Source organism: Lepus europaeus, chromosome 19 (genome assembly GCF_033115175.1).
Source record: "Lepus europaeus isolate LE1 chromosome 19, mLepTim1.pri, whole genome shotgun sequence".
Lineage (NCBI taxonomy): Eukaryota > Metazoa > Chordata > Mammalia > Lagomorpha > Leporidae > Lepus > Lepus europaeus.
This window is the reverse complement of record NC_084845.1, coordinates 71,666,594-71,689,456: the sequence shown is the minus strand read 5'-3', so window position 1 is coordinate 71,689,456 and position 22,863 is coordinate 71,666,594. Positions and strand designations below refer to the sequence as shown.

Below are 22,863 nucleotides of genomic sequence, written 5' to 3'. Positions count from 1 at the left end.
GTGCCAGGGCGCCGCCCTGTCCTGGGGCGGCACTGGGGCTCCCTGGAAGCCCCGGGCCACCGCGATGGGCAGAGGAGCTGGGGGCAGGGAGCCGTCCGCAGGCGGCCCGGGGGCGGGGCGGGGGCGGGGCGGGGGCGGGGCCGACCCCCGGCGGGCGGCGGCGGCGGCGCGGGCCTCAGTGAGCCTCGGCGACCGCGATGGGGCAGATCGAGTGGGCCATGTGGGCTAACGAGCAGGCGCTGGCGTCCGGCCTGAGTGAGTGCGAGCCCGGCCGCTGGGCCCGGGCCGAGATTCCCCCGACGGTGTGGGCGGGCGGAGATCGTGGGCGGGGGTCGCTGCGGCCCCGGGAGCAGAGGGAGCACGGCGCCCCCGCCCCGCGGAGGAGGAAGCTGCCGGCGGAAGTGTTGCTGCGCCCGGTGGTTCCGGGAGCCGCCGCTCCGCCTGGCTGGGAAACTCCCAGGGAGGACGGTGCGGGGTCACGGGGGAGGGTCCCGAGGCAGAGCCGGGCACGACCCCTGCACCGGGTGCCCGGCAGGGTCAGTGGGGTTAGGGCTAGGCCGACGGTGACCCCGCCCAGAGCGCCGTGCTGCCCGGGGCTGCTTTACCAGGGGCCTGGGGCCCGGTACTGCCAGAGCTCCCAACCCGGGCAGGCCCAGTCCCCAGGAACCGCCCAGCTCAGCTGCGATCCGACCCTCGGGAGGGAGCATGTGGGTGGGTGGGAAGGGTCCCAGCTCAGGGCCACGCCCTGTGCACTGGGGAGTGAGCTTGGAGGGCCACAGCCTGGACGGGCTTTGGGGCAGGCGCCCACAGCCTCCTGTTCAGCCCCATGGCTCAGAACGTGGCAGGTCAGTGTAGGGAGGCCCCACGGGACCCTCACCTGCTGCCCCTGCTCTGTGCCGGACCCCCTGTTCCCTCCCAGGACGCCCCCAGGAGGCAGACTGGGGGGGTGGCGGCTTGGTTCCCACGCCTGTTAGAGGGGCAGCGACCATCCAGGCCAGAGAGGTCACGAGGGGTCAGCGGGACACCTGCCGGCACGTCTCCCAGGCCTCCAGCCCTGCTCCTCCTGGGGCTGTGTGGGGCTGCCGGGCCGTCCGGAGCCGTCAGCAGCTCGCTGGCTGTGCTTCCACACCTCTTGAAACGGCATGGGGACGACCACCAGGCTCGGAGCAGCTCTGGCCGTGCCAGCCCCTGCCTCCCTCCTCACCAGTGGCACGGGGACCCCGCCAGGAAACCGCTTCCTCTGCCCACGTCCCCTGTGCCCCACTCTGCTGCAGCCCCGGCGCTGGCCTCAGTCTCCCCACGCGAGACCACGAGCCCCCTCCCTGCCAGCCCACGGCGGTGCTCTCCGGTCACTGCTGGAACTGGGTTAGCTCAGGGCTGCAGGTGCGGCCAGCAGCTCTGCCCCGTGGCGGATGGTCGGGAGGCCCCGGAAGGGGACGTTACGCCCTGGAGATGAGTCAGCCACACCCGTGGCTGGGTGACCGCAGGGGGAAGCTGCCCTTCCTCCCCAGCACACGCTCCAATGCACACCAAAAAAGTTAATATGTAGCCGAGCTCGGGACCCAGCTCAGGAAGTCTGCACGGAAAAAACGGGGAGACCTGGAGGGGAGGACGCAGCCCGAGACCTGGGGCTGCCCTCAGGAACGGGCCAGAAGGCCCAGGCGCTTAGGCAGCAGGCGTCCAGGGTCTCAGCCGAGGCTGGGCCTCGGGCAGGATGCTGGAGTCAGACCAGGAGGGCAGCTCGGGGGTCTCCCGGCCAGCACAGACCCCAGCCCCTGGCCATGCCATGTGTGGGCCTGAGGGCTGGCGAGCACTGCCCCGACAGGCCTCACAGAGGACTCGACAGGGGACAGCTGGCCCACGCCATGCACAGGGGTGCACGTGTGTGCAGGGGCGGGGCCTCTGGCGCCATCTGAAAGGGGCGGAGCGTGTTTAAAATGCCCCCGGAGCAGAGGGACGGGGGAATGGGGGTGGGAGGTCTGCCTGGCCACAGGTGCGGTGAAGCAGAGCCCTCGGCACGCCCGGCCACTCCTCTTCCCATCCCGCTCCCTGCTGTGGCCTGGCAAGCAGCCGAAGACGCCCCAGGGCACGGGCTCTGCACCCATGTGGGAGACCCGGAAGAAGCTCCTGGCTTGATCTGGCCACCGTGGGCATCTGGGGAGTGAACCAGCCGACGGAAGACCTCTTTCTTCCAAATGAAAATAAATTTTTCAAAACTGAAAGCAACAAAGCGAGGAAAAGGCAGTGGATGAGCTGAGCTGGGAGCCTCACAGCGCGGCCGCGGGCACAGCGCAGGCACCGCCACACGCGTGGTGACAGCTCCAGGCGCACGGCTGAGGGTGACAAGGACGAGCCGGTGTCCTCCGTGTGGACACGTGGGCCGGAGAGCACGGCAGCACATCCGGAATGCTCAGCGGCCAGTGAGCTTCCCGTCACCGGCAGCAGGCGCCCAAACACAGCCAAGGCCTCTCCTGAATGCAGGACCCACGGGCCACGTGGCCACCACACCCACTGCCCGCACAGGAGGCCACGCCCCAGCCAGGCGGAAGGGGACCCCAGGGAAGCGGGGGCGCGAGGAGGAAGAGGCTGTTGGTTGGGGGGGAGTGGTGGAGGTGGACACCGAGGTCGGCTCTGGAGGGGCTGTGACATCGTGGGGTCGTGTCGCCTGACGGGCGGGCAGGCAGCGGGGCAACAGGCACTCTGGCCCCTAGAGGGTCGGCCAGCTAAGCCCAGAGGCGGGCATGCTGCTCGACAGCACCAGTCTCAAGGCGGGAGACCCACTGGGCCCCGGCTGCCTGGACAGCGGGAAGGACACCCACGGGACGGAGCCAGCAGTGAGCGCCAGGGGCCGATCGCATGCGCACAGCAGGCACTGCCGCTCCGGCCGGGGCTGCGGGGAGCTCCAGGACAGCGCCAAGGCATAACCAGGAATGGCCACACTGAGCGAGGACAGGGTGAGCTTGGTCAGGCCAGGACACCGCCGCCGACGCCGTCGGAGCACCGCGGTCACCAAGCACGAACGTGACGCTCGCCACCAACGCCCGGCTGCACCAGCCCCGTGCCAGCGGCGTCCAGACGTGGAGATGGACACGGAGCACAGAGGGTGCCAGGAAGGAGCTGCCGGGGCGAGGGGAGGAGCCAGGCGCGGTCCAGGGACAGAGAGGACAGGGTGTGAGGACTTTCTGCAGGGGTGGACTTTAAAAAGAAATTTAGGCACCGGCGCTGTGGCTCAGCGGGGGAAGCCCCAGCCTGCAGCTCCTGCTCCCATATGGGCGCTGGTTCGAGACCCGGCTGCTCCACTTCCGATCCAGCTCCCTGCTAATCCTGGGAAGGCAGCGGAGGACCAAGTGCTTGGGCCCCTGCAGCCACGTGGGAGACTCGGATCAAGCTCCTGGCTCTGGATCAGCGCAGCTCCGGCCGGGGCAGCCATGTGGGGAGTGAACCGGCGATGGAAGGTCGCTCCATCTCTGCCGCTCTCTGTAACTATCTTTCAGATAAATAAATCTTAAAAATTATTTCGAAGGCAGAGTGGCAGAGAGCTCTCACTGCCCAGCAGCCTCAACAGCCAGGGCCGGGCCAGGCTGAAGAACCCAGACTCCATCTGGGTCTCCCCGTGGGCACAGGGGCCGAGCACCGGGGCCGGCTTCCGCTGCTTTCCCAGGATCAGAAGCGGGGCAGCCGAGTGCTGACACGGGGTGCACATACGTGTGCCGTGGTCACCCTGACATTCACGGGTGCATACGTGCGCCGTCGTCATGCTAACCTCACGGGTGCACACATGTGTGCCGTGGTCACCCTGACATTCACGGGTGCACACGTGCACCGTCGTCATGCTAACCTCACGGGTGCACACACGTGTGCCGTGGTCACCTGACATTCACGGGTAGTGCTGATGTTCACAGATGCCTGCAGGAATTCTGGGAGTTCTGGGGAGAGGGTGGTGACGGCCGCGCGGCCTCAGTGCCCTCAGGAGCCACCACGGATGTCGTGTCACGTGCACCTTCGCACCCACCAGACCGTCGCCTGTGAGTCCCAGGGAGAGGCGTGCACACGTGTGCTGCTCCCAGGAGACCCCGCAGAGCCACCCGAGCCGGGAGCGAGGGGTTGGAGCAGCTGGCCCCCACCCAGGATCCAGGGCGGGGACCGCCAGCGTGGGACGAGGCGCAAACCCGGAGGGCATCCGGGATCCGCGCGGCCTGGGCTCCAGGGCAGGGCCGGGGTCCAGCAGGGGTCCAGCCGGGGCCTGCGGCCTGGGCTCCAGGGCAGCGCCCACGCGGGTGGAGGAGGGCAGGGGCGCGCCTCCTAACCCTCTCCCCACCCCGCAGTCCTCGTCACGGGAGGCATCGTGGCCACGGCCGGGCGCTTCACCCAGTGGTACTTCGGCGCCTACGCCATGTATCCTTGTGCGCGCGGCGGGGGGCGGGGCGGGGGCCCGAGGCCACGCCCACCGCGGCCGCTTGCCTGGGACCCGCAGCTCCTTAACCGTGACCCAGCGCGGCGGGGGTGCTGGTCTGCCTGCTGGAGTACCCGCGGGGCAGCAGGGCCAAGGGCTCCACCCTGGAGCGATGGTGAGTGGGGGCAGGGGGCGGCGGGCGGGGCGCCCCCCTGCGGGGGCGGGCGCATCCTGAGCCCGCGTCCACCCGCAGTGGACAGCGCTACCTGACCGCCGTGCTGAAGCTCCTGGGGCCGCTCACCAGGAACTACTACTTCCGCGCCGCGCTGCACCTGGCGTGAGTTACGGGCGGGGGCGGGGGGGGCGCCCCTTCTTCCGGGACAGACCCGGGCTGGCTCTGGCCCAGCTTAGCTTCCGCGTCTGCTCCCTAACACCTGGGGTTCTGGGGTGCACTGGGCTCCCCTGGCTGCCTGGACCGTGTCCTCACACGGGGTTGATGCGTGGCGGGGCTGCCCCTGCGTGGCCAGCGTGGCCACTGTGGCCCAGAGCAAGCGGCCCAGGGCTGTGAGGGTTTAACTCAAAGCCCGCGGCAGTGGCCAAACTCAAGCCACATGTGGGCAGAGCCGGGCCCTGGCGTCCAGGGGGCGGTGCTTCTGCGTCCTTCTCATCCTGAGACTGTGTGGCCTTGGCCCCAGGCCCAGGGCTGCAGACCCCCGACTGCCCAAGCCCCTCCCCCCAGGTTGTCGGTGCCTGCAGGCTTCCTCCTTGCTACCATCCTGGGGACCGTCTGCCTGGTCATCGCAAGCATCATCTACCTGCTGGTGAGTGCCCCGGCCGCGGCTCCGCCCCCCAGCCTGGCCAGGGGCTCAAGGCAGGCCCTGGTTTAGTGCCAGGGCCATCTGGCTAGCTCCGCCCACACCACAGCCCCCACTGTACAGACACAGGCTCTCAGAGCGGGGACACGGGGACACCGGGACACGGCTGGCCAGGAGGGACACATGGTCAGCCGAGGACGCAGCCTGGGGGTCCTTTCATCCAAACCCTCTGATCCCCCCATGGTGGCAGGGGCCCCCTGGAGGAGGCCCGGCAGCTCCTGGGGTCTTGCAGTCTGGGCCTGGCAGCGGCTCCCAGGGGTTCTTTTTTTTTTTTTTTTTTTTCTTTAACGAGGCTATCCAGGCTTTACGTTGCAATGCAGAGGCCACACCGTGGCCCCAACCCCACTTCCCGCCCTGCGCGTCTTACATGGTTCTCACTCTAGGAGACCCAGCAACCCCCTTCATGACCTTCTGAAGATCATTGAACTGGCTCCCAGGGATTCTTCCAGAAACCCAGGAGTCCCCAGCCTGTCCCCCTCCCTGGGCCCCCCTGGCGTGCAGAAGTGGCCGGGCCAGGCGCTGGGTCGGGGGCTCTGGCTGGCCCAGACAGTCCTCCTCTGCCCCCAGGCGGCCGTCCGAGGCGAGCAGTGGACGCCCATCGAGCCCCGGCCCAAGGAGCGGCCGCAGGTGGGAGGTACCATTAAGCAACCACCCAGCAACCCACCGCCCCGGCCCCCCGTGGAGGCCCGCAAGAAGCCCGGGGAGGAGGACGCGGCCCCGGTCGGGGGTCCCCCAGGAGGCCCTCGGGTCAACCCCATCCCCGTGACGGACGAGGTCGTGTGACTGCCCCCTCTGACTGCCCCCCTCCCCCGAGCGGCCACGGCCACCTGCAGTAAACACAGTGAACACCACACGTGTGCGTGAGTGTACGTGCTTCCTGGGGCGGGGCTGCCTGCAGCAGGGTCCGCCGGACCCCTGGAGTAGCCACCACCACATACCGTGTACCCCAGGAAAGGTGGACCCACATTCCACACGCGTGTTTCTACTCAGCACAGTCCTGGCCTGGTTCTGGGGGTCGACGGGCCGGCACCCCCATCTGCCCCTCGCCAGCCATGCATCAGCCAAGGACCTCGGTGGGTTCCCTCCTCGCTGGCCTCCCGCAGCCGACATCCAGCCCCTCGATGAGAGCCATGCCCGCCCTCCGGTCAGCCGCGTCCCGGGTCTGTGCACGCCCACTGCACACCCAGCCTCAGCCCTGTCCCCGGTGTAAGTCAGAATCCGCCGCACCTGCGCCTGCCCGGCCCCTGCAGACCACACCCCAGGATTCGCCCCACAAGCCCCTGCCCACCGCTCTGACCCCACTGTCACCTCCCTCCCCCCCCGGCTCCCCAACACACTGACCTCGCTCTGGCCCTCGGACACGGGCCCCAGCCCTCTTGGGGCCCCCACCCACCGCTCTGACCCCACTGTCACCTCCCCCCCCCCCGGCTCCCCAACACTGACCTCGCTCTGGCCCTCGGACACGCCGGGCCCCGCACAGCCATCTCAGGGCCCCCCGCCCACCGCTCTGACCCCACTGTCACCTCCCCCCCCCCCGGCTCCCCAACACTGACCTCGCTCTGGCCCTCGGACACGCCGGGCCCCGCACAGCCATCTCAGGGCCCCCGCCCACCGCTCTGACCCCACTGTCACCTCCCCCCGCCCCGGCTCCCCAACACTGACCTCGCTCTGGCCCTCGGACACGCCGGGCCCCGCACAGCCGTCTCGGGGCCCCCACCCACCGCTCTGACCCCACTGTCACCCCCCCCCAGCTCCCCAACACTGACCTCGCTCTGGCCCTCGGACACGGGCCCCAGCCCTCTCGGGGCCCCCACCCACCGCTCTGACCCCACTGTCACCTCCCCCCACCCCGGCTCCCCAACACTGACCTCGCTCTGGCCCTCGGACACGGGCCCCAGCCCTCTCGGGGCCCCCACCCACCGCTCTGACCCCACTGTCACCTCCCCCCGCCCCGGCTCCCCAACACTGACCTCGCTCTGGCCCTCGGACACGCCGGGCCCCAGCCGTCTCGGGGCCTCCCTCCGCACGGCTGCTCTGCTGCCTGGAACACAGTGTGGCTCCGCCCTTCCCTTCTCTGGTCTTCTCGGCTCAGACCTCCCGGCCAGGCCTCCCTTGCCCCGTGGGCAGTTTCGGTGCCCCTTCCTCGCCATGGACGGACTGACGGCCAGTTATGGGCCAGTGGGGAGGAAGGCAGGGGTTGGTTTTGTTCCCGGTGCCGAGTAGTGCGGCACTTAGTAGGAGCTCGGCAGGTGCGTGTTGAACAAGTCCTCCCAGGCTCTCGGCAAACGCGCGGCCTCCAGGAAGCCTTCCTGAGGTTTCTTGTCTGGGCTCCTGGGGGTGAGCCCTGGTTTCTTCCAGGCACTCGCACACAGCAGGCGTCAAATCAGTGAGGATGGCTGGCCGGCCACGGGAGGTGTGGACAACCGCCCGGCAGGGAGACGGCGGTCAGGGTGAGGGGCTGAGGCCCAGCCCCGGCCCCCTTTGTACCAGCGAGGCCCGTTGGGAAAACGGCGGCAGCGGGGGAAGGCGCAGGCAGCGTGGTCCTGGTGGCCCGGGTCTGGGATGGACAGCACGAGGAGTCCAGTGGAGACCCGGCCCTGGACTGGCGCCCTGGTGGACGCGGGCCTAGCAGGCCGAGGAGCAAGCCCCGGGCCCAGGCAGCGGCGTGGTCAGGGGCTGATGGGCCACACCTGTGCCTCCCCCGTTCCGGCCCCCGCGCACCTGCCGCTCATGCGCAGACCGCCCCAGGACGCTCCTGGGGAGCCGCTGCGCGCGGGGTCGGCGTGGGCGCACGAGGACGTAGGAGCCACGGAACTTCCTCTCCTGGGTGCTGATCCGTTTACTAACACGCACGTGTGCGCAGAGCAGTAAACGTGGAAGTGGCCGCGCACTCGTTCTCAAGGGCAGGGGGACATAAATAAGCAATAAATACACATAAATAGGGAGCCGCCCACGCCCCGTCACCGGGCCGACCGCGGCAGGACGCAGGTGCAGCCGACCGGCACGCGGATGAACTCGGCGTGGAAGGCGAAGGCCCCGGGCGTGGGCGGCCCCGAGCCGTGGCGGGAGCAGGGCCGGCGGCGCAGCACCAGGAGGCTCTGGTGCAGCTGCACCGAGCTGAGCGCTCGGGTCTCCCGGCCCGTCCTGGTGCTGATGCAGCCCCGGCACAGGCACTCGGCGAACGCCAGCTTCGGGGGGTAGCGGTTCTCGTCCGTGTCCACGCTGTGGGGACGACGGCAGTGAGGCCCCAGCTCACACGTGCCGAGGCAGCCTGCCCGCCCGCTCGCCCCTCTGCGCGCTCACGAGGGGCCTGGGGGAGAGCCAAGGACAGGGGTGGGAGGGGGCTGGCGGGTGGCCTTGCAGGGGCTCAAGGGGGGCCGAGGGTCTTCCCTGGTGCTGGGCGAGGGACAGCAGCAAGCACAGACCAGCTGGCGGCCGGCGGTGGACAGAGGGTGGAGGGAGAGTCTGCCCGCCGACCAGGTGGGAACCTGCTGCAGGGACCCAGTGCCCAGAGGGGGGAGCGGGGACCGGCCAGCACAGACCCTGCAGCCCTCACCGGTACGTCCAGGGCGAGATGGAGCGCTGGTGGGTCTCTGCCTCCAACACCTCCTCCGGCCGCAGCACTGGGCAGTGGGGCCCAGCCGGGAGCCCCTTGTGCCGCCTCCGGTGGCCTGCCGCCTCCAGGCTGGACACCAGAGATACAGGCAAGGCCTGCTCCCACCGGGCACCTCGGGCCAGCAGGTGTGGCGGGGTCTGGCTAGAGCCCAGTTCTTCAGCCGAGTAGCAGCGAGGGGCCCCCCAGCTGTGGGCATGGGCGCCTCTCCAGAGTGGGGTTCCGGGGTGGGCCAGGCTGGCGGGCAGCCAGGTCAGAAGCAGGATTCCAGGGAGGATCTGGGGGACAGCAGGCAGTCAGGGGGGGCCTCGCTTCCCCCCGAGCCTGCAGAAAGATGGGGTACAGGTGTCTGCGGAGACGGGGACCGAGCTTAGGGGCTCTGAGGCCTGGGGGAGCTGGCTCCCCTTCTCTCTCGGTGTGGGGGCTCCATCCTCACACTGGGCTCCAGACCCCAGCCCTTCCTGGCCAGGCCCCAGCATCCTGCGGGGGGGGGGGGGGGGGCGGGGCGCTGGGCTCACCATCTCAGTAGCCGCGGCAGTGGTGTCGGCTGGGCCGGGAGCAGCCTCACCCCTGGCAACAGTCCCGGCTGCACCTGGCGGCCGACTTGGCTGCAGCCGGCTCTTTAAACCTGGGGCCACACCTGGGGAAAATCCAACAGTTTGCTCCTTGGGAAGTGCCCGGCGTGAGCGCTTCCGCCTCCCGCACTGGGTCTCCCGCCCTGTGCACCCCCACCCAGCGGCCGGGGCGTGCAGCCGCTGCTCCCGGACCTGAGCGCCTGTGAGTGGGGGTGCACGTGGGGGGAGGGGGCTGGGGTCAGGCCTCGGCGTTTTATTTATTTATTTAATAAGGTTGGGGATGCTTTACTGTGAAACTTGTCAGAACTTTTTTTTTTTTTTAAGATTATTTTATTTGAGAGGCAGGTTTACAGAGACAGAGAGAAATCTCCCATTCGCTGGTTCCCTCCCCAAATGGTTGCAATGGGCAGGGCTGGGCCAGGCGGAAGCCAGGAGCCAGGAGCTTCCTCCAGGTCTCCCACATGGGTGCAGGGGCCCAAGCACTTGGGCCAGCTTCTACTGCTTTTCCAGGCCACAGCAGGGAGCTGGATTGGAAGTGGAGCAGCTGGGACTCGAACTGGCGCCCATATGGGATGTCTTTACCCACTGCACCACAGCGCCGGCCCCTGTGGGTTTATTCTAACAGGAGTTCAAGCTACAGCGTTTGGGGTGGGGGCAGACATTCGCACACTGTGGGGGGGGGCGGCTGGGGACACCCGTGTCCCATGCCAGAGTGCCTTTAAAACGCAGAGGTCGGACCTCGGAGAGACGGCCTCCACCCACCGCCTACGGCCGGGGCTCACCCGGTCTCCCGCGCGGGGCGGCAGGGACCCAAGGACTTGAGCTGCCCCTGCTGCCTCCCCGGACGCTGCATCACAGGCAGAGGTGGGACCAAGGCCCAGGCACCCCAGGCCACACTGCCTGCTCCAGCCCTGCCCCTCAGAGTGAACTCCAGTCTAGAGGGGAGGGGCCCGCCCGCCCTCGGGGTGCTGGGTGCCCTGGCTGAGCAGCAGGGAGCTGGGAGCCTCAGGGGACCTGCCCAGGCCACTCCCACTGCCTGCAGGTGCCCCTCTGAGCTGCGGCCCTCCGCTCCTGGGGGGGAGGGGGCAGGCGCTGGAGCAGGCACCAGAACACAGCAGTGGGACCGGTTTGAGGCCACCTGAGCTTCAGTGGTACAGGGGACGCGGTCCCAGGGCCTGTACTCGCTGGAGTGAGTCCGAGCACGGCTCCTCTCCAAGACGCCCCCTGCTTGCATACTTCCTGCCCCGGGGAGCTCACCCCACGTTCTTTCCTGGGCTGTCCTAATACAGTGCGGCCAACGGGTGGCTGGAAGCACAAGTTGGCTGGCACGTGGTCCTGAGGCTGGGCCGGGGTGCAGGGGGCTGGCTCCTCCTGGAGGCTCCCCCAGGCCCAGGGCCCCGGCCTCCCACCCCTCCACATGCACAGGGCCCCTCGTGGCCTCTCCCCTCCTGGGTCCTACAAGGATCAACTCTGCTCAAGCTCCTCGCACTCGTGTCTGCAGAGCTGGGATCCGGGGACGTGGGCCGGACCTGCACCCTCTAAGGGCCGGGCTGCCCCGCCTCCTGCAGGCCCTTGTGGCTCTCAGGCAGGAGGGGAGCCCACAGCCGGGATCACACACAGCATGGGTTGGGGTCCCGGCTCCTCTGCTTCCGATCTGGCTTCGTGCTGATGGCCCAGGTGCTTGGGCCCCTGCACCCACGTGGGAGGCCCGGATGTTGCCTCCGTGCCCAGCCCGAGCCGTTGCAGCCTCTTGGGCAGTGAACGCATGGACGGGGGAATCTCTCTCTCAAAATAAGTGAATGAAAAAGGAGGGAGACAGGCTGGCAGCAGCCCCCGCAGAGCGGCTGGGGCCCAGGACGGGGTGCCAGGTCCAGGCAACATGGCTGTCTTGAGACGGGGTCCCTGTTCCTCCTCGGAAAGAAGCCCCGCCCCCGCCCCCGCCCCTTGACCCCTGCATGCCAAGCACCCCCCAGAGCCCACCCTCCTGCCGCAGATGGTTGGGGGCCTGGCAGGGCAGAGCGTGCCCGCTCCCCACCCACCCACTGGGGCTCCCTGCTCTGACATTGTGAGTGGGGCACGGGGTCTCCCCGGGGGTTCCCTGGGGCAGGCCCCTGTCAGGGAGGGGCGGTTATTTTTTTAAGATTATTTTATTTATGGCAGAGACAAGGGCGGAGCGGAGCTGATCGGAAGCCAGGAGCTTCCGGGGCCTCCTGTGCGGGTGCCGGGGCCCGGGCCCTCGGGCCGTCCTCTGCTTTCCCAGGCGCACGCTAGCAGGGAGCTGGGTCAGAGCGGAGAGAAACCGCGTCCGCGTGGGATGCGGGCGCGCAGGAACCAGGGGGAGAGCCGGGCGGACGGCGGACCCGCGGGAGCCCTCCGCGGGGCTGCCCTGCGCCCCGACACGCGGCAGCTACACAGCGCCCCGCCCCGCGCACCCCCCGGCCCCAGCCCCACGCCCTTCGCAGGGGGCGGCGGCCTCGCGGGGCTGCCCGCGATGTCGCCACCCCAGGGTGGCGTTTCCGGGTTCCAAACAGTGGCCCGGAGCCTCCCCGCAGCCCCCAGCGCCGTCCGCAGAGGCCGGAAGGGCGCAGGGCGGGGCCCGCCCCCGAGGGCGTGGAGGCAAAGGCAGAAGTCCCGGGTTGGGCAAGACGGGAAAGGCGAGGAGGAGGAAGCCCGAGACCCCGCCCCGGCCCCCGGGCCTCGGGAGCAGCAGCGCCCACCCTTACGCGGCCCCCCAGGACTGCTCCGGAACGCAGGGGTCGCCCCAGCCCAGAAGGGGCTGCCACAGAGGTCCCAGGGGCCGAGGGGTGACCCCCGCTCTGATGGGACAGTCACTGAGCGGTGGGTGGCGTGTTAGGGAGGGGTCCCCTTTCCACAGATGCCTGTCTGGGCCAGGGTCCCAGCCGGGCTGGGCTGCTGCTCCCTGGAGAGCTGTAGTCATGGGGCCGCCAAGGCCCAGTCCCGGGCATGGCCCTGGTCCCCTGCACCGGGAGAGCAGTGCGCCGTCCGCCAGGCCGGGCCGAGCCCTGGTCACTGCCCGTCCCCTCCCCTGCACACACTGTGACCACGGTCCCACCACCACGCGCAGGCCGGTCCCGGCCCCGGGCTCTGTCTGCTCTCGTGGGGAGGGGAGACCCGGGGGCCACACTCGAAGCACCTGCTCCACCGCGGCTGCCCGGCCCAGGGCCCACGGCTGGACAGAAGCCACCCACTCCCACCCCAGAGAAGTCCCAGACAACAGGGTGGGCGGCGGGCAGCCCGCAGACGGGAAACCCAGGCACCGTGCGCACGGGGGCCGGGGCGGAGCCAGGCACAGACACCTCACCACCGGGCTGCTTATCAAAATATTTTATTTTAGGAGAACCCTCAAAAAAAGACCCTCCACATCAGACGCCCCAACAACACCCTTGGCCTTTTTTTTTTTTGGTCTTTTCTGAAAATTTTTTTTCTTTTTTTAAATCAACTAAAACAATTTGATGCTTAAAATAAGACAGGAAATCGTTCCCAACCAGACTTCAGCCAAGAATATATATATATTTCTGACCCTGGGGAGGGGGGAGGCCAGCAGTCACCCAGTGTCCGGTCTTCTCGTCTCGCGGCAGGGAGGCGGCTCCAAGGGCCTGGCCGGCCACCCAGGCCTGCCCAGGGCAGGAGACGGGGCGGCGGGCCGGCGGGGACTATAATTTACAGAGAATCCGCGCGGCCCCGCCGCCGGCCGGGACTTGGGGAGGAGGGCTGGTGGGAGGCCGGGATTCGGCGTCGCCTTCATCTCATGTGTGGCTTCTTTCCAGCTGAGAAACATCTGTTTTCTTTTTTAATTTTTAAAAAGACGCGGCCTCAGTAAGAGGCCCTGCGCGGGGCGGCTACACCTTCCCCGGGATCTTGGCGCGCTTGCGCGCGATGGCGTCCTCCACCGCCTTCAGCTGCTTCAGCAGCTCCTCCCGCCGGGACAGCGTGCTGGCCTTGCCGGGCTTGCCGCCGGCCGCGCCCGCCTCCGAGCCTTTGCCGGGCACGCTGGTGACCTTGCTGGAGCTCTTGGACTGGGGGGACAGCTGGCGCTTCCTGGAGGGGCGGGCAGAGCGTGAGGGGGCAGCCCACGCCCGCCCTCCTGTGGTCCCAGAGCCTGCTCCCCACCTCACACCCCCAGGTCTGCAGCGCAGGCCTCCCGGGGCCAGGGGCCGCCCCTTGCCCACCCTCCCCACTGGGCACAGCACCCAGGGCACGGGCAGGACTCACCTGTCCGCAGGGGCCACAGGCGCTCGGGAGTTCTGGCCTCTCTGCCGCTCCGGCTTTGGGGAGCCTGGCCTCCCACCTGACTTCCGGTCCCGAGACCCTGGGCAACAGGGGCCGCGTCAGGACCACTGTCCCGGGGCGCGCCAGGGGCCAGTCGGAGGCGACTCGGCACCTCTCAGCCCTCAGCAGCGGGCCTCAGACACCAGCAGGAGGGGGCGGTTCAAGGAACCCCCAGAGGCCTAGGACGAGGGGCCCGGCCAGCCTCGCCTTCCCACTGGGGGGCGGCGGCGGCAGGCCCGTGGGCTTGAGGGTGGACGAGGGTCAGTGTGACCTCCTCGGGGGGCTCCCAGGGGCCGTGTTTACGACTGTCACCCAGAGACCCCCTGCGTCTCCTGACAGCTGTGACCCACATGGCCCTTGCTCTCTGGGGTCCTCCCCGGGGCCCCTGCACATCCCTGCGCCTGAGGCCCGGGCTCACCTCGGTCCGGGGACAAGTTGGCCCGTTTGGCTGGGGGGCTCTGCCTGTCCTTGTCAGACGGCTCGTAGCGCTTCCGGCTTCCTTTGTCGGCCGCCTGAGAGGACGCAGTGATGAGGACGGGGGCAGGGGGGGCCTGACTCCTCAGCCCTGCACCTGCCCGCTGCCCCCACAGGTTCCTCCTCTGCCCCCCAGGCCCACCCACGAGGCTCTGTGGCCGGGCGTAGCCTCCAGTGGCCGCAGCACTACCCTGCTCCCTGTGAGCAGCCGAGCGGGCAGGGCGTCCGGCTCTGGGGACAAGGACTTGGACGGTCTCCGCGGGGGCAGCTCTGAAGGAACCGGCACAGTGCTGCGTGCGGCCATCGGTGGCTCAGGGACAGGCGGGATGGAGAGAGGCGGCCTCGGGCCTCACCTTGTTCAGCAGAGTCAACTTGATCTCCTTGTGGGCCACGAAGGAGCCCTGTGGGGGCTGCCCGGGGGGCACCTGCTGGGGCGTCGTGGGGGGCTGTGCGGACTTGCCACCTGCCAGGGCTCTCGTGGACTTGGCTGGCTGAGTGGCCGAGTCCCTCTTCCGCTTGTCCTCTTTAGCCCCGTCTTCTCGCTTTGATTTTCCTGCCGAGGGCAAACGCTCAGGCTTGGCCTCCGGCGCCCGAAGGCAGCCGCACCCTAGAGCACGGGCCCACGTACCTTTCTCCTTCTTGGTCTGGGCTGGGGTGGGGGACCTCGAGCTGGCCGAGGACACGGGGCTGGCCAGATCCGCGTACATGTCGTCCGAGTCCACACTGCGCGCTGAGCTGCTGCTGGAGCTGGCGCTGGACACTGAGGAGACGCTGCTCACACTCAGGGACCTGGACACACACACACACACACCCGTGTGCACTGAGACAGGGACCTGGGCGCACGCACACACACATGTGTGCACTGAGACAGGGACCTGGGCGCACACACACATGTGTGCACAGAGACAGGGACCTGGGCGCGTGCACACACAGACACGTGTGCACTGAGACAGGGACCTGGGCGCGCGCACACACACACGTGTGCACTGAGACAGGGACCTGGGCACACACACACGTGTGCACTGAGACAGGGACCTGGGCGCACACACACATGTGTGCACAGAGATAGGGACCTGGGCGCACACACACACACGTGTGCACTGAGACAGGGACCTGGGCGCACACACACACGTGTGCACTGAGACAGGGACCTGGGCGCACACACACATGTGTGCACAGAGATAGGGACCTGGGCGCACACACACACACGTGTGCACTGAGACAGGGACCTGGGCGCACACACACACGTGTGCACTGAGACAGGGACCTGGGCGCGTGCACACACGTGTGCACTGAGACAGGGACCTGGGCACACACACACACACACGCACACGTCTGCACCGAGCAGCCCCGGGGGCTGTGGGGAGGGGCGGGAGGTCTCCATGCTCCATCCAAGCGGCTCAGCCAGTGGTGACCGTCTCTCAGTGGAGCCCCAGAGCCGAGTGGGGTGCGCGTGAGCTCAGGTGCCCCGGGGAAGGGCAGAGGCGACGCACACAGCCGCCGTGTGTGCTGTGCAGTGTGGTGGGTGCCCCGCCCTGCCCCAAGTGCCGATCTGCACTGCCAAGGCCGGCAGGCTCGGGACCAGCTTCTCCCCGCTGCCGGGAGCCACCCCCGCCCACGCAGCACTTGGGCAGACGTGGAAGCCCCCACCCGAGATGCAAGTGAGCCTGCTGCACGGAAGCCAAGGCTGGAGTCGACGCCTCCCCCGCCCAGCCAGGGTGCGCAGGCATCAACGGGGCGCCTGGGGCCCGCTTCTGTCCGGGGACGGAGGGCGTCTGGTCCACAGACAATCCCGAACGTGCACCCGTGGTCATGGCCACACTGCCCAAGGCCACGCCCCGAGGGAAAGGCAGACAGACACCAGGGGAGGGCCCAGGGAGGGCCTGGCAATGACCTGGACCGGGAGCTGGAGCCGCTGTAGCTGCTGCCGCTGCCGCTGCCGCTCAGGGTCCGCCTGCAACAAGCAGAAACCGCTCAGGGCCGGGCGCCACCGCAGCGCACCGGGGGTGGCTCCATCCTCCCCGGGCGCGGCTCTTACATACAAAGCAGCGCGGCACCAGGCTGCAGGCTCAGCGGGGAGGGGCCCCACCACTCACCCAGGGTGCCCCCGCCCCCCCATAACCTCGCTCTGGACAGGGCGGGCTGGACGTCTGTCACCACCTGCTCAAGGTAGCACCGAGGACACAGAGCCCACGCTGGCGCGCTCACCTCCTGGGGGGGGTCCTGGCCGGTCGCTCCTTCCTTCTGACTTCCCGAGGGTCTCCAGGCTTGGTGGGCTCAGGGGCGAGAGCAGTGGTTTTCGTGGCCTGTGGTGCGGCTGGGGGTGGGGCAGGCTTCTTCACAGACTTCTCTCTGCAGGGCAGGGAGGCCCGGGCATGCCTGTGGCCCTCAGCTCTGCGCCCCCGGCGCCTCTGGGGCCACACAGCACCATCCCCCACGCCAGCACGCCCCTGGACCGCTCAGCTGTCCTGGCTGGGGGCAGCCAAGAGCCCCCTCGCCACAGCAGAGCTCCGCCCGCCCCAGGAGCTCGGGGTCCACCCTCACAGATGGGATGCGAGGAGGGAGCTGAACAGGAGCCGCGCAGGGGGGCTCCCCAGGGAGGCCGGCGAGGACTGCACCCAACCCAGGCCCGCCCCCGCCCCGCCCAGAGGGAGCCTGTCTAAAGCGCCCTGAGGCCGCAGGTAAGGCTGCTTCCTGCTGAGTGACAGTGCCCTGGCGCCACCCTCAGGAGCCTTCCCAGCTCTGCCTGGTACTCCTTGAGGGGCCCCCTCCACCTCCCCAGGACCAGGCGCGCACTGTGGTCACGGGCACGTGTGAGGAGGAAGACGGAGCAGGGGCCGGGAACTTACCCTGCCTTCCCAGGAGGCGGGGCCGGCTCCCCCTTGGCTCTGACGGAAGGCCTGTGTGGGGAGGGCGTTGGGGACGGGGACGGGGACGACGAGAAAGACCGGGACCTGGGGAGCGAAGGGAGGCGTGAGGGAGGAGGGCCCGTGCTTGGCGCCCTCCTTCAGGGCAGGGCCACGGTGACAGCGCACAGACTGCAACGTTCCACTCTCACCTCAGCCTTCCACCTGGCTGTGGACGGTCCTGTTGTTGGCCAAAAATACCCGCCCCCAGAGAAGGGAGAGAGCTCAGGGGCAGCTGGACCCGGCACACACCACTGGGCCCCCTGAGGCGCCATGGGCAGACGGGCAATGGGTGCAGCCTGGACGCCACGAGGCCACCGCGCAAGGCAGGACTGGCCTGGGAGTGACGGCTGCCAGTGCTGGGAGAGGGAGCAGGCCAGGGGTGCAGCTCCAGCGCAGCCACTCCATTCTGCCAGGGAGCACTCCGCCCCTGCTGCAGCCACCCCGTGGTGTCCCCCTCAGGGCCGCGGCGTGCCTGTGGGCGCCGCCACACAGCACCGCCTCCGTCTCCCAGGAAGGCACGAGCAGCCCCAGCGCCCACACTGTGGGAAGGGAAAGGCAAGGCTGCCCCGGCCATGCGAGGCCCAGCCAGAGGGAAGTCCCAGGAGTCCTGCCCCAAGCCCTGCTGCCCGGTTCCCAGAGGGCCTCAGAGGCTGATTTCACAAGTGCAGCTGGGGGCCTGTCTGGGCACAAGGGCCAGCAGCCTGGACAGGAGGGCCCGCACCGGGAGGCCCGGGGAAGAAAGGCACGGCTAGCTGCTCACGCCTGGGGGGCGGGTGGCACCTCCGCAGACTGTCCCTGTCACACGCCAGCGTCTCGGTGTGCTGTCCCTGCAGTTCTGGGTGGGACCACACGGCACCACCTCTGTGGGTGGCGTGTGCACGCACATGGCCTCTGTCCAATGACACAGCTCAACGCGTCCCACCCGCCCCGCCCTGCAAGGAGGGCCCAGCCAGAGTGGAAGGTGAGCAGCCGCCCACCACCCCGACTCCCAGCCCTCTCGTGGTCTCCCAGTCTCCCAGCCTTCCTCCCCCTCCTCGGGAAGCAGCAGCTGGCTGGCTGGCCTGTGGGCAGGGCAGGCTGGGTGGCCTGCTGCGCCTGCGCCACTGGGAGAATCCTCTTTACTCCACTAGGGACGGGATTTTTCCTACCCAACGGACAGCCAAGAACTAAACAAAGTGTCCGTTTCCAATGGAGAAAACCCACCCAGCTGTCTGGACCCCCAGAACCTTCTGGGATGGCAGCAGTGTCCTATGTCCCCAGTGCACGTGGCTGCCAAGCGCTAGACACATTTCAGCCAGCGGCCCTGCAGGGGGCAGTGTGGTTCCTGCGTGCGTGAAGGCCCCGCCAGCTGTCCCACACGTGATGGACTTGCGGCATGGGTGGCTAGTGACGGTTGGGTTCTCAATGTTTTCCACCACACACCACAAGACGGTAGCTTGCTGCAGCACTTTAGGGGCAGGCACCCGGCAGCGCCAGCGCGGCTGTCAGGCCCGAGTCGGGGCTGGGGACGCACCTGGAGCGGCTGCCCGAGAACGAGCTGTGTCTGGAAGAGCGGCTGGAGTAGGAGCTGTAGGAGGAGGAGTGGGAGCGGGAGCGGGACGACCCCGAGCCGGAGTAGGACGAGGACCGTGAGGACGACCTGTGAGGCCAAGGAGAGGCAGCCCGCTGAGAGGGGGCTTTCAGCTGCCCTGCGCACACGTGCAGATCTCCACGCTGCAGCGCTCAGAGCTGGGCACGCGTGCGCACACGTGCTAACTCTTGCCCGCGTGACTCGCTGTGTCCATGTGCACGCACTGCCAAAGCCCCGGCTTCGTGCCAGGCCTCGGTTCCTGCTGGGCACAGCGGGCTCACCCAGACCCCCGCCTGGACCTCCTCGGCGGGCAGCAGCCTCGCCGCCCGCACGTTCAGGCACAGCACACGCGTGCAGCCCCTAGGCAGACAACGGGCTCGGTGAGTGGCGTCAGGCAGCGGCGGCGCACTCTGCACTGGGAGGCCGAGCGAGGCTCCACACCGCAGGCTGCCAGGCTGGCCCGACCCGGTGGGTGCCGACCGGCCTCCTCACCTGGAAGAATTGGAGGCAGAGGCAGACGAAGCGGATGTTTTCCGCCGCCTTCGTGCGCGGCTAGGGGACACCGACACCCCGAGTTTCTTCTTGGGAGACTTGGATCGGCGCCAAGGGTCCTTCCACTCGTCTGCTCGCTTCACCTGGGGCCCCGTGGACGCAGCCTCCTTCTTTGGGGGCTCCGACGGCCGGCTGCAATCAGAGGAGGGTTAGCAACACCGCTGCGGTGGGGCTCCGACGGCCGGCTGGTGTGGGAGCATCCGAGGACGTGCGACGGCCTTCACTGCCAAACTTGTCCACAGACAAGCAGAGCCACCTCCAGACACGGCCTCAACTCTCACGTCACTGTGCGCGCTGCCGTTCCTGGTGCCACCACTGCAGCCCCCACGCTGCCACTGCACCGTCAGCTGTGGGCGGGACGGGCACGGCGCCGGCTTGGTCCAGCACTCTCTCGAGTGCAGGCACAAACGCGTCATAATCTTCTAGAGATCAGAGAGGGGCCGGCGCTGTGGTGCAGCAGGTTAAAGCCCCAGGCTGCAGTGCCGGCATCCTATATGGGCGCGGGTTTGAGTCCCGGCTGCTCCACTCCCGATCCAGCTCCCTGCTATGGCCTGGGAAAGCAGTAGAAGATGGCCCAAGTCCTTGGGCCCCTGCACCCACGTGGGAGACTCAGAGGAAGCTCCTGGCTCCAGATCGGTGCAGCTCTGGCCGTTGTGGCCATCTGGGGAGTGAACCAGCACATGGAAGCCCTCTCTCTCTCTCTCTCTCTGTGTAACTCTTTCTAATAAATAAATAAATCTTTTTAAAAAAATCAGAGAAACAAACATTTTTTGTCTTCAAATGCAATTAAGAAGTGTAGAAATGAAGACATCTGTGCCTCAGAGTTTCTGCTCTCTGGTTTCTGGTAAAGGAACTGGCTGACCTGCAGCTGACATCTAAGGGTGCCAGGCCTCCCTCAGGAGGGGCGGGGTCGGGGCATTCACGGGAGCACACAGTCGACTGGAAACGAACCACAGACCTGCCATGTGCGACAGCCAAATTCTGCCTCACTCCGCGGGCCACACGGTGGCAGTGACGTAACTCATGTCACCCGGAGACCTGGCCCGAGAGGCCAACAAACCCCTTGACCACTCTCAGCGGTGCGAGGAAGCTGGCCAGCCCGCCCTGACCTCAGGCCCTGTGCCGCTCGCCCGAGAGCTCACGGTGGGGCGAAGGATGAGACGCTTCACGGGCTCCTGATGAGCCGCCGATGGTTTCACCTGGAAGTAAACCACGAGGTGCCGTCTCACATCACTCTCGGTCACACTGGGCTCTGTGTTATCAGCTCCAGTCAGACAAGAACAAACCAAGAATTCCGGCCCCTGCAGAACCAGGGTGGCTTCGATTTGTTCTCAACAGCATCTCTGAGGGCTGCCGAGCACCCTCTGTGCCTCTCCACCGCTGTCGTCTGCGCTCCCTGCCTGCGCCACCGCCAGCTGTGTTCTGCGTGCAGTGCTACCCACACGCCTCCGCGGCGTCCGGTCTGCTCCTCACCCTCTCCACTGCCCGGTCAAACCAGCACTGCCTTCCAGCGCCGTCTCGGTGCCTCACAAAGCTCAGGGCCCAGGGAGACCAGGAAGAAGCTCCTGGCTTCAGTCTGGCCCAGCCCAGCTGTTGTAGCCATCTGAGGAGTGAATCAATGGATGGAAGACCTCTCTCTGTATCTCTTTCACATAAATAAAATAAAAAATTTTAATAAATAAATAAATAAATATTTGTTTATTTATTTGAAAGAGAAGCGGAGAGAGTTGTTCTATCCGCTGGCTCACGCCCCATACGGGTGCAACAGCAGCAGCTGAGCTGGTCCGGAGCCAGGAGCTTCTTCCAGGTCTCCCGTGTGTTTGCTGGGGCCCAAGGACCTAGGCCACCTTCCCAGGTGCATCAGCAGGGAGCTGGACCACAAGCGAAGCAGCAAGGACTCAAACCAGCAACCCTATGGCTTCTTCCTTCTCTCTCCCTCTTTTTCACAAAGCTGGTATTTAAAAGTTTTCCCATTTATGCAAAGAAGATGCTTCCTTAGGTTGACCAGAACACGCAGAACTGTACTGAGAGTGTTCCAGCGCCGTGCTCTCCGAGAAGGGGGCCTGCACTGTCCAGGGCTCCTGCAGCGACACAGCTGTCCCCCCCAGCGAGGGGGCCTCTGACAACGCGCCCTCTGCTGGTCCCCCGGGGTCTGGCTGTGCTGATGGCCGACACCCGGGCTGCATCGTCCCCAGGACAGCCTAAGAACCCCGAGGTGGCAGTCGTTCGCTAACTAGACCTGGGAGAACAAGGCACACAGATAAACTGGAACACCACAAACCACGGGCTGGCCACACGCCCACAGGGCGGCTCTGCAGGGTGCAGGAAGACCTGCCTCAAAACTGGGCAACGTCAGACTTGGAATTTGCACAAACACTTCTAGCCAGAGGCACAAATCCCTCCCAGCAGCCTCTGACCAAGAAGGTGGCTCCCCACGGCCTGGGCCATCCACGTGGATCCTCCAGGCACTACCCTGCTCAAGGCCACAGGAGGGAGGCCGAGGGGCACGGGTCTGCCGTGCGCCTGTGAACACACAGGGCGCCAATAAAAGGCAGGGCCTCAGGTCTGCCGCACGTGCCCGCTCACAGCTCTCTGGCGCTGAGGAAGGCGAGGACCTGCCATGACAGGTGAGTCAAAGCCACCTGCGTCTGCAAACTCCGACCTGAGCAGCTGCCAGCTCAGGGCAAAGACAAGGGAGGACAACGACGAAGGCCGGGGCAAAGGGCAAAGACAAGGAAGGAGAACGACAAAGGCTCAGGGCAAAGACAAGGAAGGAGAACGATGAAGGCTCAGGGCAAAGGCGGAGACGTGCGAGCCGGGAGTTCCAGGCACACAGGTCAGATCTGGAATGAACCTGCTCACACTTGTTCCAGAAACAGCCCCCGTGCCCTCTGCCCCCTGTAGCTGGGCAGAGGAAGCCCAGCGTACCCGCCGCGTGCCGGCGCAGGGCTGTCTCGACTCTCCTGGGCTCCCAGTGGCCCCCAGCGGATGCCTCGGTGCACGGCTCCTGTCTCAGCACCTCCTCTTCACCCCTCACACGGCTCACAGCGCACACTTGCCTGGTGCGTCAAGAGCTCAGCCCTAGTGGCCGGCGCTGTGGCGTAGCAGGTCAAGTCGCCGCCTGCGGTGCCAGTATCCCACGTGGGAGCTGGTTTGAGTCCTGGCTGCTCCACTTACAATGCAGCTCTCTGCTGTGGCCTGGGAAAGCAGAAGATGGTCCAAGTGCTTGGGCCCCTACACCCATGTGGGAGACGTGGAAGAGGCTCCTGGCTCCTGGCTGTTGCAGCCATTTAGGGAGTGAACCAGCAGATGGAAGACCTCTCTGTCTCTGTAACTTTCATATAAATAAATAAACCTTAAAGAAAAGAACTCTCAGCCTCTGACTCACCCCCAGGTCAGGATGCCCCTACCCCTACCCCCACCCCCACCCCACCCCATGCTGTCAGGTCCTCCCGCAGGTGCTGTCTGCTGTCACTCATGGCCCTGCAGTCACTTCTCTGCGGTCTCTCCAGGACACGGTGTCCAGCCCACGCCCAGTGCACAGAGCAGCAGCCCACGGTGTGCTCACAGAGCGCCCTCACCCCCACAGGGCCAGGGACTGGAACACAGCAG

At 67.3% G+C, this 22,863-nt stretch overlaps 3 protein-coding genes across 4 annotated transcripts in view; 1 reads left to right on the top strand and 2 right to left on the bottom strand.

Moving 5' to 3' along the window:
* Positions 1-169: 169 nt before the first annotated feature.
* LOC133748424 (cytochrome b-245 light chain) lies at positions 170-6,121 on the top strand. The gene is made up of 6 exons (XM_062177212.1): positions 170-255; positions 4,326-4,395; positions 4,494-4,568; positions 4,647-4,730; positions 5,133-5,214; positions 5,836-6,121. Exons 1-6 carry the CDS (start codon positions 198-200, stop codon positions 6,049-6,051), a joined length of 585 nt encoding a protein of 194 aa, XP_062033196.1. The 5' UTR covers positions 170-197; the 3' UTR covers positions 6,052-6,121.
* A 2,107-nt stretch (positions 6,122-8,228) lies between these two features.
* Positions 8,229-10,690, bottom strand: IL17C (interleukin 17C). The gene is made up of 3 exons (XM_062176053.1): positions 10,595-10,690; positions 8,825-9,159; positions 8,229-8,490 (listed from the first exon to the last, which is right to left on the bottom strand). The coding sequence occupies exons 1-3, from the start codon at positions 10,688-10,690 to the stop codon at positions 8,229-8,231; spliced, it is 693 nt and encodes a 230-aa protein (XP_062032037.1).
* A 2,096-nt stretch (positions 10,691-12,786) lies between these two features.
* The window catches only part of ZC3H18 (zinc finger CCCH-type containing 18), a 51,715-nt gene continuing 41,638 nt past the window's right edge, over positions 12,787-22,863 (bottom strand). For both annotated transcript variants that reach the window (XM_062177639.1, XM_062177640.1), the window contains 10 exons: positions 19,192-19,383; positions 18,643-18,768; positions 17,070-17,174; positions 16,429-16,572; positions 16,115-16,174; positions 14,849-15,009; positions 14,574-14,773; positions 14,165-14,258; positions 13,690-13,786; positions 12,787-13,515 (listed from right to left, as the gene is read on the bottom strand). In XM_062177639.1, coding sequence (XP_062033623.1) covers positions 13,317-13,515; positions 13,690-13,786; positions 14,165-14,258; positions 14,574-14,773; positions 14,849-15,009; positions 16,115-16,174; positions 16,429-16,572; positions 17,070-17,174; positions 18,643-18,768; positions 19,192-19,383 — 1,378 coding nt within the window. In that variant the 3' untranslated portion in view covers positions 12,787-13,316. The remainder of the gene's footprint in view (positions 13,516-13,689; positions 13,787-14,164; positions 14,259-14,573; positions 14,774-14,848; positions 15,010-16,114; positions 16,175-16,428; positions 16,573-17,069; positions 17,175-18,642; positions 18,769-19,191; positions 19,384-22,863) is intronic.